Source organism: Ictalurus furcatus, chromosome 2, assembly GCF_023375685.1.
Source record: "Ictalurus furcatus strain D&B chromosome 2, Billie_1.0, whole genome shotgun sequence".
NCBI lineage: Eukaryota > Metazoa > Chordata > Actinopteri > Siluriformes > Ictaluridae > Ictalurus > Ictalurus furcatus.
The window spans coordinates 22,862,512-22,874,864 of record NC_071256.1 but is presented as its reverse complement, the minus strand read 5'-3'; the positions used below and the strand labels follow the sequence as shown (position 1 = coordinate 22,874,864).

The window sequence follows — 12,353 nt, the reverse complement described above, 5'->3', positions numbered from 1 at the left end:
AGTTTCTTGTGGAATCAAGAATTGAGATGCGTTATATACAGTATTAAAGGAGTTCCCACCTATGCTGGACACTTATTGGCTGCTTTTCTGAATATTTTGCTCCAAGTCATCAGTTTAAAAAATATTTTTTGTAGATAAAATGTTGGGTATCTAATGAAAGAAAATGAATTTGTTGGCACAATTATATTTTAACACCGATTTCAAACATTTAATCACACACCACACATATATATATATATATAGAGAGAGAGAGAGAGAGAGATGTACCGATACTAAATTTCTCAGCCGTTATTCAGAGTAATATCAGCAAATACCGATAGTTTGGTGGTTCTGCCTTTTATACCTTCTTTTAGATTAATAATAATTAATTCCACAATTCTGAAAGAAATGCAAATAAAAACTTGATTCTCTCCATTTCAGCAAATTGTTTCACAGTAACTGGTCTCATAAACAGAAAACACATTACTCTAATTAACATTAACACATGAACTAAATTCTGAAGATTAAATTAAATTCGTTGAATGTTATTAATTCATATTAACATTGACTGAATTCTAAAAAAAAAAAACCCCTCCTGTTAGTCTTCACATTCACTCACCACAAACAAAAGCATTTCTACTTCATCATTGACATCAAACTGGTAATATATAATATCAACTTTTTTATGTATTAACATTAACTGGATATGAAATACACTACAGATAAATTTTTCTGTGCAATATATATACCTTTTTTGTCAATTCATCCTCATTTAAATATTTCATCAGTGTACTGGTGCTTTAATTCGGCTCGAGCAGTGTGGCAAAAAAAAGAAAAAATTTGACTTGACGCTGAAACTCCCGCCTCACTGCAGCAGCGTCCGGTGTAAAATTTTAGCAGTACAGAGTTTACAGAGCTTACAGACTGCAGTTTTGTCATCATGGTGACCCAATTCAAAGTAATTCCACACAAGAGACATCATCTTTACACACAGCATGAAATCGATGTGTTTTCCCACCCTCTTTTGATTGACAGGATATAATCGGCCCTGATCATCGGATGTTTTTAAACGACCGATGGCGGATAGGATAAAAATTGCCTTTATCGGCCGATACCGATTATTGGCTGATACATCGGTGCATCGCTAATATATCTATCTATCTATCTATCTATATATATATATATATATATATATATATATATATATATATATATATATATATATATATATATAAACCATTTGTTCTGAATTTTGAATAGTAGAGCGTAATAGCAGGTATGTTCTTCATGACACGTGACATTTATTGAAGCTTCTATCAAAAACCGATGGTGCAGCCAAGTGTTTGATCGAGCGTTTAATTAGGCCACGACAGTCTGCAGGCCTTGTTACTGAGGTACCAGTGCTCACATCCTGCTCCCAGATGTTGTGACAGAGTACAGGGAACCTGCTGAGGCATCCTTGCTCAACCTCCTCCCGCCTGAGCTGCCTCCATGTCCCTAGTGTGATAGTGCTTGGGGCTCCTCTAACTGTCACAACAGACTGTATTTTATATCAGACTTTCACATTACGAAACAGCTCCAATCAGGGTCTCCGTAAAAAGCATCTGTCTTGCATGTGTTCTGTGCAAAACCAAATATCTAGTCAATTCAAAAGCAACCATAAAGTCGGAGACAGAGGTGTTGCTGGTCGGACGTCTCAAAGTTTAGCAGCAGTCAGTGTGAGACAGAGGTCAGTGTCTGTCCAAGTTTGCTTCCAACAAGGCGTTCAAAATTGTCATAAATCATCTTATGATAACTAAAAGACAAATGCAAGACATAAATTATCAAATTAAACGGATCAAATTTTGTTTTGCTTTGGTTTTTATAGTTACAAGGTGAATGTCGAAATTCAGTCAAACCCTAAGTGCAAAATAGAGACTTTCAAACGAAGCTGACTAGATTTACAGCTCTAGCTTTCAGTGATTTTAAAGGAAAAGCCCTTGAGTATTTTTAGGTTTTTTGATTGTCAGTGACCTCCTGTAGGCCTGCGTTTCACTGCTGTAGTATGAGGCGAGATCGCTGACCTATGACCATCAGTAAAATTTGTTTTCATTCCTTACACATTCGGAATCATCCGAATAGTTATTTATTTTTTTAAGTCAAACAACTTGTTGATGTCAAGTCTCATTGGGTCTCGACTAGGACAGCTGACATTGTTACACCGACATGTTTCTTGGTTCCAGATGGAAAAGGTAGAAGCTGATCTGTCCCGTTCCAAATCACTGAGAGAGAAGCAAACAAAGGAGTTTGGCCACCAACTAGAGGAGCTCCAGCAGAAATACGAGCAGCAGGTTAGTATTGAGACAGACTCCTTAAGAGTCCTTAATTTTTCAGTTTACACCTTGGATTGAGAAAAGAAGGTGAAAAGCATTGTACTCCTCTAGAATTACGAACACATGGGCATTTATAGATCACTCTCGTAGATCGACACTCATTATTTTGGCGCCCAGTGTGAGGAGAAACAGTGTTTTGCCACTGGAGAAGATGTCATGTTATGACTTTGTGTGTGGGTGAGTGCTGATTTTTAACTAGTCCAAAAGTCCAATAGTCTTCAAAGTTCCAGACTCTGTAGTGTGTTTCCGAAATGGTTGATGTCATTTCTGCATAGGATTTTGTTTCCTGATCATATACTCCTCCAGAATTGAAGTCACATGTTCTTTCCAATCAATCTTCTTGCATCTGGTGATAAATTGGCATTTTATAATAAAACCACTCTTAATTAATCTTCTAAAATGATTGCGTTATCATTAGTATGTTTTCGTAAGGCGTGTGCAACCTTTAATATGTAATTTAATGTCACAACATGAAAGAAGAGTGGAACAGAAGGAGATTTATTGATGGATAATTCATTCAGGAGTTTCATTACAGATTTATCTGTGCGTCTGAACTAGCTGTGCAGACTAGCGTGTTGCATCTCAACACTCCTCAGCAGAATTAGAATAGCCTCCACAGTGAGGATATGATCACAAATAACTGTTTTTAAGAACTCATTTCTAAATTTGCACACAGAAAATGGCTTGGAGCTTGCAGTAGTTGGGAATTAGTTTGTTTTTAGGCAAATTTGAGTATGCACCTGACTGTAGCAACAAAACAAGTAATGTATGGAGCAGGTGTCTCAGTCTCTCTCTGACTTTCTGGCTTGGAGGTTGGCTTATCATGTTCTTATGTCAGAATAGTGCCTATTAATTAAGTTGATATACTTGAACACAACCAAAAGGAAAATTAGCTTTTTCAATCATTTATTCAATAGAAATATCAATAGATGTGATATTCTTCTGTGGAAAATGTAAGTACACCCTTGCCATCGGAAGCTAGTATTGCTCCCTTTAGCAGAAATAACATCTTGTAGGACTTTTGCATAATTGTCCACCAGGATTGATGGAATTTTTGACCACTCTTCCATGCAATATTCTTTCAGTTGCGAGATGTTTGAGGGTTTTCTTGCGTGTACTGCCAGTTTCAAATCCCCCCACAACATTTCAATTCGATTCAAATCTGGTCTTTGACTAGGCCATTCCATAACCCTCCATTTCTTTTTTTTGTGACATTCCTTGGTGGATTTTCTAGTGCGCTTAGGATCATTATCCTGTTGAACAGTCCACTTTCAGTTCAACTTCAATTTTGGACAGATGGCCTCACATTATCTTCAAGCACTCTTTGATATGATGCAGAATTCATAGTTGAATCAGTGAATGCGAGCTGTCCAGTCCCTGCGGAAGCGAAGCAACCCCAAACCATAACATTTCCACCACAGTGCTTCACAGTTGGTATGAGGTGCTTCTCCTGAAAAGCTGAATTTGGTCAGCGCCAAACATGTCTGCTGTTACTGTGGCCAAACAACTCTATCTTTGATTCATCTGTCCAGAGCACATTATTCCAAAAGGCCTGGTCTTTGCCTATATGCTCATTGGCAAACTGTAGTCTTGCAAAGGGTTTTTCCTGGCACGACTACCATGCAGCTCAAATTTGTGTAATCTCTTTCTGATTGCAGAAGCATGCACTTTAACACCAACAGTTGCAAGACTTACTAGCTGATCTTGTGATGAAACTTTGGTGTTGCTGGAGACTTCTTTTTGCATCAGATGGTCTGCTCTTGGGCTGAATTTGCTGGGACGGCCAGTCCTGAACAAATTGGTGTCATTTGAAATCTGCACCACTTGTCGATTATGTTAATTACAGTGGAATCGTGTATTTCAAATAATTTGGAGATCTTTTTAAATCCCTTGCCAGACTCATAGGCATCCACAACATATTTTCTGAATGCCTTATAGAACTCTTTAGATCTTGGTATGATGACACCACACACTTCAATAGCAAAGGGAACACCAGACACTAGATGTGAGGGGGGTATAAATAAGACAAGTTCCATCTGAACTCCCTGAGCAGGTTCTGATCACTGGCACCTAATCTTGAACACCTCATTCTAATTTTATGGATTTGAAGGTAGGATAAATGTAAGGTTGTACTTCCTTTTTCCACATGATTGATCTGTTTTTTGTTAATATAAATTGTGAAAATTACTACAAATCTTACGTGTCATTTGATAGTATATCACCTTTATTAATAGACACTGTTTGAAAGAGGATCAAATGCTTCTTGTGCAAATATGTCAAAAAAGCCAACAATTTCCATGGGGTGTACTTATTTTTTCCACACGACTGAATGTAGCTGATGCAAATGCAGAAGTCTCTGTTTTTTTTTTCTTTCTTGATCTTTCATGAATTTACTATGTACCTAGTATGAAGGTTTAAGATTTTTAGCTAATATCAGCTTTATCCCTCACTACGTATCTAAATCCTAAGAGCACGTGGCAGCTGTTGTTGGAGAACGTGATTAATATTGAAAAGCCTTGAAAATAGATATATTTCTCTACACGTTTTTAAAAAAAACACCGTCCACTTTGCCATTTCCTCGTGTCATTCACTCACATTTATTGCCGTGTCAATCATTCGAACTTGTTTTGAATGGAGATACGTAGCGTCCGTGATATCTGATAGAAAACAAAATGACTTTTTAATGAAATTTAGCTACATGGGAGATGAGGTTGTGAAGCTAGCATGTTCTTCAGTAATCACTCAGGCAGTGCAATCTTGTCTTTTTCTTAGTAGTGAGAACATCTTTGAAAACCAAAGCTAGATCTGTAATGATGTAATATTAGATGTTTTCTAAAATAAAAAAAGAAGGATCCGAAACAGCTTCTAGAACTTGTTCATTTGAAGCATCCTTTCCCACGCTCTGCATGACTTTTATTTGACTCACCTTTTTATTTCGCATGAGAAAGTCTTTGAAAATTAAAGCTAGATATCTAATGATGTAATGTTAGACGTTTTCTAGCATTTCCTTAGGTGTGGGGGGGGGGGGGGGTGGGACAGAGAATGTAAAACAACTCCTATAATGTGTTACTTTGAAGCAGACTGTCAAAGGCTTTGCAGAACTTTTTTGACTCACCAGCAAGTAAAATGTCTTTAGATTCACATTTCTTTTCTTCCAAAATATCGTAGTATTGTTCCAGTGTCTTTATTTCATTCAAAAGGCAGCAAATTGTTGTCCTTTAAGACAAGCCGGTAATATTGCTTTCATTTATTTGTAATGCATTTTATTAATATCCAAAACGTCAAGGGTTCATCAAGCATACTTATTTATTTATTTATTTATTTATTATATAAAACATCAACAGTTCTTTAATGGAATCAATCTCCTGGACCTTTTAAAGCCAACATGTCCAAAAGTCCTCACTAAAAATATTCACTGCAGCATTTTTACCTTAAATGATATGTGGGTGAAGCTGAAGTGTTTAGCTATGCTGTTATGAGCATTAAGGTCAGGTTGAGCAGTTCATGTGGGTACAAAGGGGCATTCCCAAACTTCCTCAGTGAGACTTTAAAAGAGAGGAACTGCATAGAAGTGTCATTCGTTCATGACCTCCACCCTGCTGCAGCATCACAGCCAAGACTCTGAGAGGATGAAACAGAGTTTTCCATTCTGTCATAACTGTCAAGTAACTAATCCAATCTTTAGATATTTACTCTTTAGATCTTAAGCCATGGCACAAACATATACTTCATCTGAAAGGCTCATTAGCACACAAGCAAGGAAACGTCTCTCTCACACATTCTCTCTCTCTCTCTCTCTCTCTCTCTCTCTCTCTCTCTCTCTCTCGCACACATTTCTGCATTTGGAATAACAGAACAGCTCAGCCGCTTGGCCCCAAATTTCCTCCTTCTGCATGCCAAACCCCTGCTGAGAGCAGCCAGACTCTTCTCTTCTCCCAGTCCACGATCTTCCCTAGGGAGTCTCCTCGGCTGGGCCACTACCGCATTACCTCAGTGCTAATCATGTCTATCCCGCTGACAACAGGCATTCAAGCGCAGCCGCTTTAAGAGCTTGGCACTCGGTGGACTCCTCGCTGTGACGTTTACAATAAGGCGTCTTTGTTTTTCCTCGACCCATCTATTTCTGTCGTATGCGTTCTCTTCTTCCTTTGGTTAACATACTTCATTTTCACGTCCAAAACGATTTCAGTCGAAATTGTCGCAAGAAAGCCTCCTTGCACAGCTGGGATGTCACCGATACTCTGTCATCGAACTTAGAGCGCACAACGGAAGACCATGCGGAGGAGATTTCAAGTTTGCGACTTGATACTTCTATGTGATGTACCTGCCTCATGATGAAATAAGAGATGTTATGCACGGTATTATTGCCAAGAAAGAAAAAAACAAGAATCTGACCTGATGTTCCATCCTCCGGCCTTTACTCATTCATTTGCCCAAGCTTCTTGCACCGAGTCAGTGTGAAGTGTGTGTGTTTATCTATTGCGTTCTAACATTAGAATAATTTCATCCCGAAACTGACAAAAGCAAAAGGTTGTTTTTGTTTTTTTTTCTGTTGCTGAAATTGAAAAGCTGATGCCATGGGGCTGCATTGAGTAATTTCTTTGTGGCCTTCTATCCGTCTTGCTGGGGGGAAACTCTGGCTCTTTGCGGCAGCCCCATTCATCACCTGCTCTCAATAGCAGCATCGCAGTCTCCAGCTAGCGAGCAGGCCAGGTAGGGTGCCAGGATGCACAATGTGCTGGGGATTAGCATCAAAGCTGGGGGGACTGGGTCCTTCCCGCGCCAGCGGGGAGACAGGGCAGGACCGGCCAAGGTCATCGTCCAGCCCCAATACCCCCTCTGCACTACCCCCGTCCGCCCCCTCCCCCAGTTGATTAGAGGAGTAGGATCTGAGCCTGGGAACCTAAATCGCCGGCTTCTCAACACCCAGCACCGACTCACCACACAGCAGGTGGAGAACAGCGAGATAATGCAACCGGTCACTCTTGTGTCTTTTTTTTTCTTTTCCTAACACTTTGAGGATTTGGACACTTTTCCTCGCCGTGAGTTTTTCCAAACCAAATTTTTTTTATTTTAATAAGCTTTTGAGACAGGGGAAACTTCAAAGCTGTAGCCGGACAGCCAGGGGTAAGTGGACACTATAGTAGGGACATACCTATATAATGGATTTCAACAAGGATACTGGTAGTTACAAATTAGCTAGCTGACAAAATATTTTTAAATTGTTGTTTTCCCTTTCCATATGTTTGACACACCTAGCTTATAACGAATCTAGACGTCCCCCTAAGCTGGTCGTTCCAGGCTCTCTGGCTTTGGTTGCATGGGATCGGTTTGTATAACTAGGCATATGGCTTCTGAGACTCTTCTAGACAAGTTGACTGTTTATAAGCAGCAACAACAGAAGAGGGTGGAGATAGTTGGACCTATGAGGTAACAGTGATGCAAAAATCGTCTCTAGTTCGTTACGTAGCGAGGCTAACACCAATTCCCCCCCCCCCTTTTTTTTTTTTGCTGAGAGATGCGCAAGTTGTCATGACGACAAGGATGTACTGCTGATGAAGTCTCACTCCTTGTTGTCCAATCAGATTATGGAGCTGAAACTGCAGCACGAGCAGGAGAGGACACACCTACTTCAACAACACAATACTGAGAAGGACAGCCTGGTCCAGGATCATCAGCGGGAGATTGCTAGTCTGGAGAAGCAGGCGCGGTCCGCCATGGCCCAGCACCAAGCACAGACCCAAGAATGGAGAAAGCGGGACGGACAGGTGTGTGGTCTCTTCTTTTCCATATCACCATGTTTTACATATTTGGTTTGCCATTAACCATGCCATTTATTTCCCCCCCTTGCTTTCGCTAGCTTTTTTTTTCCTGCTTTGCTAGCTAAGTATTCGCTTTATCTATGAAAAATGTTATACATATTTTTACAGTAGGAGATTTTTAAAAATCCGTTTTGAAATTTAGCGTGATGCCTGATCGCGAAAACTTCAGTGCCACAAACTGTTCAAAGAACTATTTGCAATAAAATTGTGCAGAAAATAAATCTTCTACAGATTTTTCGTTATGCAGCGTATACAGTGTTTTGCGCAGGACTTAAAGGAAGAAATTTAAAAAGCCCCCAGGATGTCAAACCACAGGTTGCCATAAAAAGTGGGCAAATCTTCGGGTGCAGTATAGTTCAGGCCTTTTGTTTTTCACTCTGGGTTGCGTTTTCCGTTCTTTTATTCCAGCCATTTGAGCCGGGTTGGCATGAACTGCTGCGTCGCGAGCCACTGTGCACCGGCTGGGCGCATTAGCTGTTTCTCGCGCCGCACTGCAGGTAGCCATCATCTCCACATAAGGAGACGCTTATACTCTCATTATATCTCCCAGAACTATTTAGCATATATTAATGACAGACTTGGAAAGGCTGACAGAAACCTCCGTTTTGTTTATCAGCGGGTTTCTCGTGGTTACTCCACCAAAGCCCGTTCTCCTCTCCAGCCCGGCTATCGCGGCGCCTCTGTGGGAAACCATTTGACAGCCGAGCCCCCAGCTGGGGATGTATTCGGCTCTTCAAACCCTGAGATGAAATATAAATTGTCAGCATGGCTAAAGCACGTTTATTAGCTCTTTACAGGAGAGACGTCCAGCAGAGCAGCTTCTGTACAGAGTTCACTAGACTGGATGAGAAAAGCTTGGGAAAGTCTTCTATATGAAACATCGCGCATTTCAGTGCCATTTCGGTCAAACGCTCAACCACGATAAACCAGATTTTATACAGTAAATGGCATATTAATTGTCTGTACTGGACTGCTGTTGTTTTAGAAGGTTTAAAAGAGAAGGGAACCTGATCTGATCAAATGAAACCTGATATGATCAAATGAAAGCGTGTCAAATATAATGCACTCATGTATTTAAAATACATTATGTCCTCTGTCTACGCAGCATGTCTTCAGAACTAACAAACATTACTGTATTAGTGCTTCCTCTTTCATTTCAGCGACAGCTTTTTCTTTTATATCAAAACAAATGGCTTTTTTCTATCCTTTTCCGTGTTTCCACACGTAGTATAAAGCCATTCATCCAGCACCTTATCAGTCATGTCATTAGCGAGTGTGGTGGTGTGGACAGGCCGCACAGGATGTGAATCCACGGGAAGGAAATTGTCTGCTACAGCGAGAAGCTGCCAGTGGCTCAGATCCCCCCCATCATTCCTAGCCTGAAGAATGCGCTGAACAATTTGTCGGCGCTCGAGAGAGGAGGCTTTGCGGTTTGGCTGAACACGTCCCTCCATGTGATGACTTTTTTTTGTTTTTGGTGAGAACTTTGGCGAACCTCAACACCCTTCGTCACCGTTACAGTTCTCCACGATCCCAGCAGGGTGTCGAGAGGCAGCAGAGTTTCGTTTTCCTCCTGACGGCGTGAATCCCTCACCGACAGCGAGCCTCTTTAAACCATCAGATTTATATTTTCAATTTTTGGAGCGATCTAAAAGATAAATGACAAACCCGAGCTCAAAAAATGTCAGTCTTCTGAGTATCTAAGTGCCAGAGTTTTTTTTCTTTTATCATAGCAGAAGAAAATTTGACATGAAAGTGATGCCTGGTGGGTTCGAGAACTTTTCTCTAAGTCCTGTTGCATTTCAACCAGTGACCATCAAGCTTTCTCTCGCCGCTCGATGAGGATACATTTTTCAGCTACTGCTGACAGGAAACTGGCTGCCTCAAAGCTGTCTGAGTGAGATAAGATGGCCTTCTCTTCTCAAGAAGGCATATTTTCCTCTAAGAGCGTCTGAGAGATGGAATTCAGGAAAGAAGAGAGAAGATGGTGCTGACGAAGCCTTCCACTGGCTGCTTTATTGAGATGAGATGTTCAAGTGGAACACATGGTGCCTGTCTGATTACACTATGGATCTCGGTACGAGGATGATAGACTGATTGATTGAAAATATTGACTCAACAACGATAACTGATGAAAAAGTAAAAAAAAAAAAAAATTCCCATTTTCACAGCGGTAACAAAAAGCGACCCAGCCAGACCCAGCTTTCTTTCAAATTTGGAAAGTGAACACACATCTTTCACGTACACTGAAGATGAGTCAGTTAGACTCATCTCCTGATGTCATCAGCACAGTTTGGATGTAAAAGGAAGTTCAGAAGAATAAATTATTCAGGAGCAGAGCTTTGTTTTCGTGAGTTTATGAGTGGGTTTGCCAAAGTCCAGCACCATTACCTGGCCTAGATCTCAACGCTGCTTCAATCTTAGTGCCGTTTCAAAGAAAACTTGCAACCTACAACAACGTACAGCCAGAGCTAATACTGTGCTGAAGGTTTTATTGATCCATGTCTTGGTTTGGAGTCTTTGTTTAGATCGCTGAGGGAATGAGCTTATATCCTTGTCCTTGGGCTGAAGCTGGAGTATTCAGTTTCCTCTCAACCTGGAATTTCTGCTTTGGCACCCTCCAGGCTCCTAGTTTCCTCAGTCTTTTTGAAGATGAAAGGGGCGAGGCCGAGAGTCAGTTGGCAGCCCATCCAGGACAGTTCCCAATAAATAGTGTTGCCTGCAGCAAGTGTGCTAATACACAACTGGCTCCAGAGACTGGAACTCTTTCCTTTACATGCATGTTTATGGCACACTGTTATGAGGAATCTGTGTGCTTTAGAACGATTATTTAATGAAGAGGAAATATTTGAATCACGCCTTATCATTTGTTTGATACGTAACTTTGTATCATGTTCTTTAAGTGTTCTTTGGTATTCTTTTTTTTTTTTTTTTTTTTTGGCTTCTGGAGATGAAAATTTTTCGTTTTATCCAGTACATTTGCTCTAGACATCTGCCTCTCCAACTTCCTTGGAAGAGACATTAATTTAGGTGGAATATATGAACAACAGATGTTTTGTTTGGTCACTCAATCCCATTACTATATTTCCTGTGTTTCGGCTGCATTCAGAATCGTTTTCATTGCTGTTTCATTTGGCCTGCGTCTCATTTTCCCGCTTTTTTTTATCCTCGAGAAATTCTTTCTCACTCTTATAACATAAGAGTTCAAACAGCATGCGGGGAGAATCTGATTCTTGGAATATTGCACGGGGGGCCTCTCTGCAGGCTCTCTGCGGCCGTGATTGGCAAATTAATGACACTGACACATTTTTCAAGGACTTCATTCCCAAATAAGAGATTAGGCCAGAATACATGATAGCTAGTGTGACGGAGGAAATCAGGCATGGATATATTGATGTACAAGAAAAAACAAACTCATTAAGTAGGGTTGTGCAACATAAGCTGAATAGTTTATATCGAGACCCAGGGATTTATGTCATTCTTGCCACTTCCATCATACAAGAAAAAAAACACCGGACACATTGAAGGACACCTTGGGAGAATGTTATACAATGCTACAGATGCTTTCATACATGATTGCAATAGCATTTGGCAGACGCCCTTATCCAGAGCGACCTGCATTTATCTGTCTTTTTTTTTTTTTTTTTATACAACTGAGCAATTGATGGTTAAGGGCCTTGCTCAAGGGCCCAGCAGTGGCAGCTTGGTGGGATTTGAACTCATGACCTTCCGAGCAATAGTCCAATGTCTTAACTTACTTAACTAACTTAACTGAGCTACCAGTGCCATTTCAAATAGGTACCGAGTTTAAAGGGTTTTCTGTGAGATTCTGTTGCCTGCAACTCTCCATAACAGAAAGAGATTTTTTTTTAATATTAAATGTGATTAACCCTTCAAACGCCTGACCTGGCTTATTATTTCAATTATTGATTTGAACTTTAATTATTGAATTATTGATCATATACGATTCAGCAACTCGCTGAATGAATTATTCGATAACTGCAGTAGAAGTAATAGAAAATGTATGTAGTTCAGGGAGTGTGGTGCAAATCTGGACACAGTGATTGGCCTTGGGAGTTTATACCACAGCGCTGTGGAATTTTCGAATCTGAATGCGTTGATGTATTTTCTGTAACAGTTCGGCTTTGACAGTAGTTTGGCTGCAAGACGAAGCACAGAT

General features: G+C 40.4%; 1 protein-coding gene across 11 annotated transcripts in view; it reads left to right on the top strand.

The window, feature by feature from the left end:
- cep112 (centrosomal protein 112) overlaps nucleotides 1-12,353 on the top strand; it is a 151,504-nt gene that overhangs the window by 85,612 nt on the left and 53,539 nt on the right. For all 11 annotated transcript variants that reach the window (XR_008388926.1, XR_008388925.1, XR_008388928.1 and 8 more), the window contains 2 exons: nucleotides 2,202-2,309; nucleotides 7,937-8,119. Coding sequence is in view for 8 of the 11 variants with exons in the window: in XM_053653608.1 (XP_053509583.1) it covers nucleotides 2,202-2,309; nucleotides 7,937-8,119 (291 nt within the window). In the remaining 3 variants the exon portion in view is untranslated. The remainder of the gene's footprint in view (nucleotides 1-2,201; nucleotides 2,310-7,936; nucleotides 8,120-12,353) is intronic.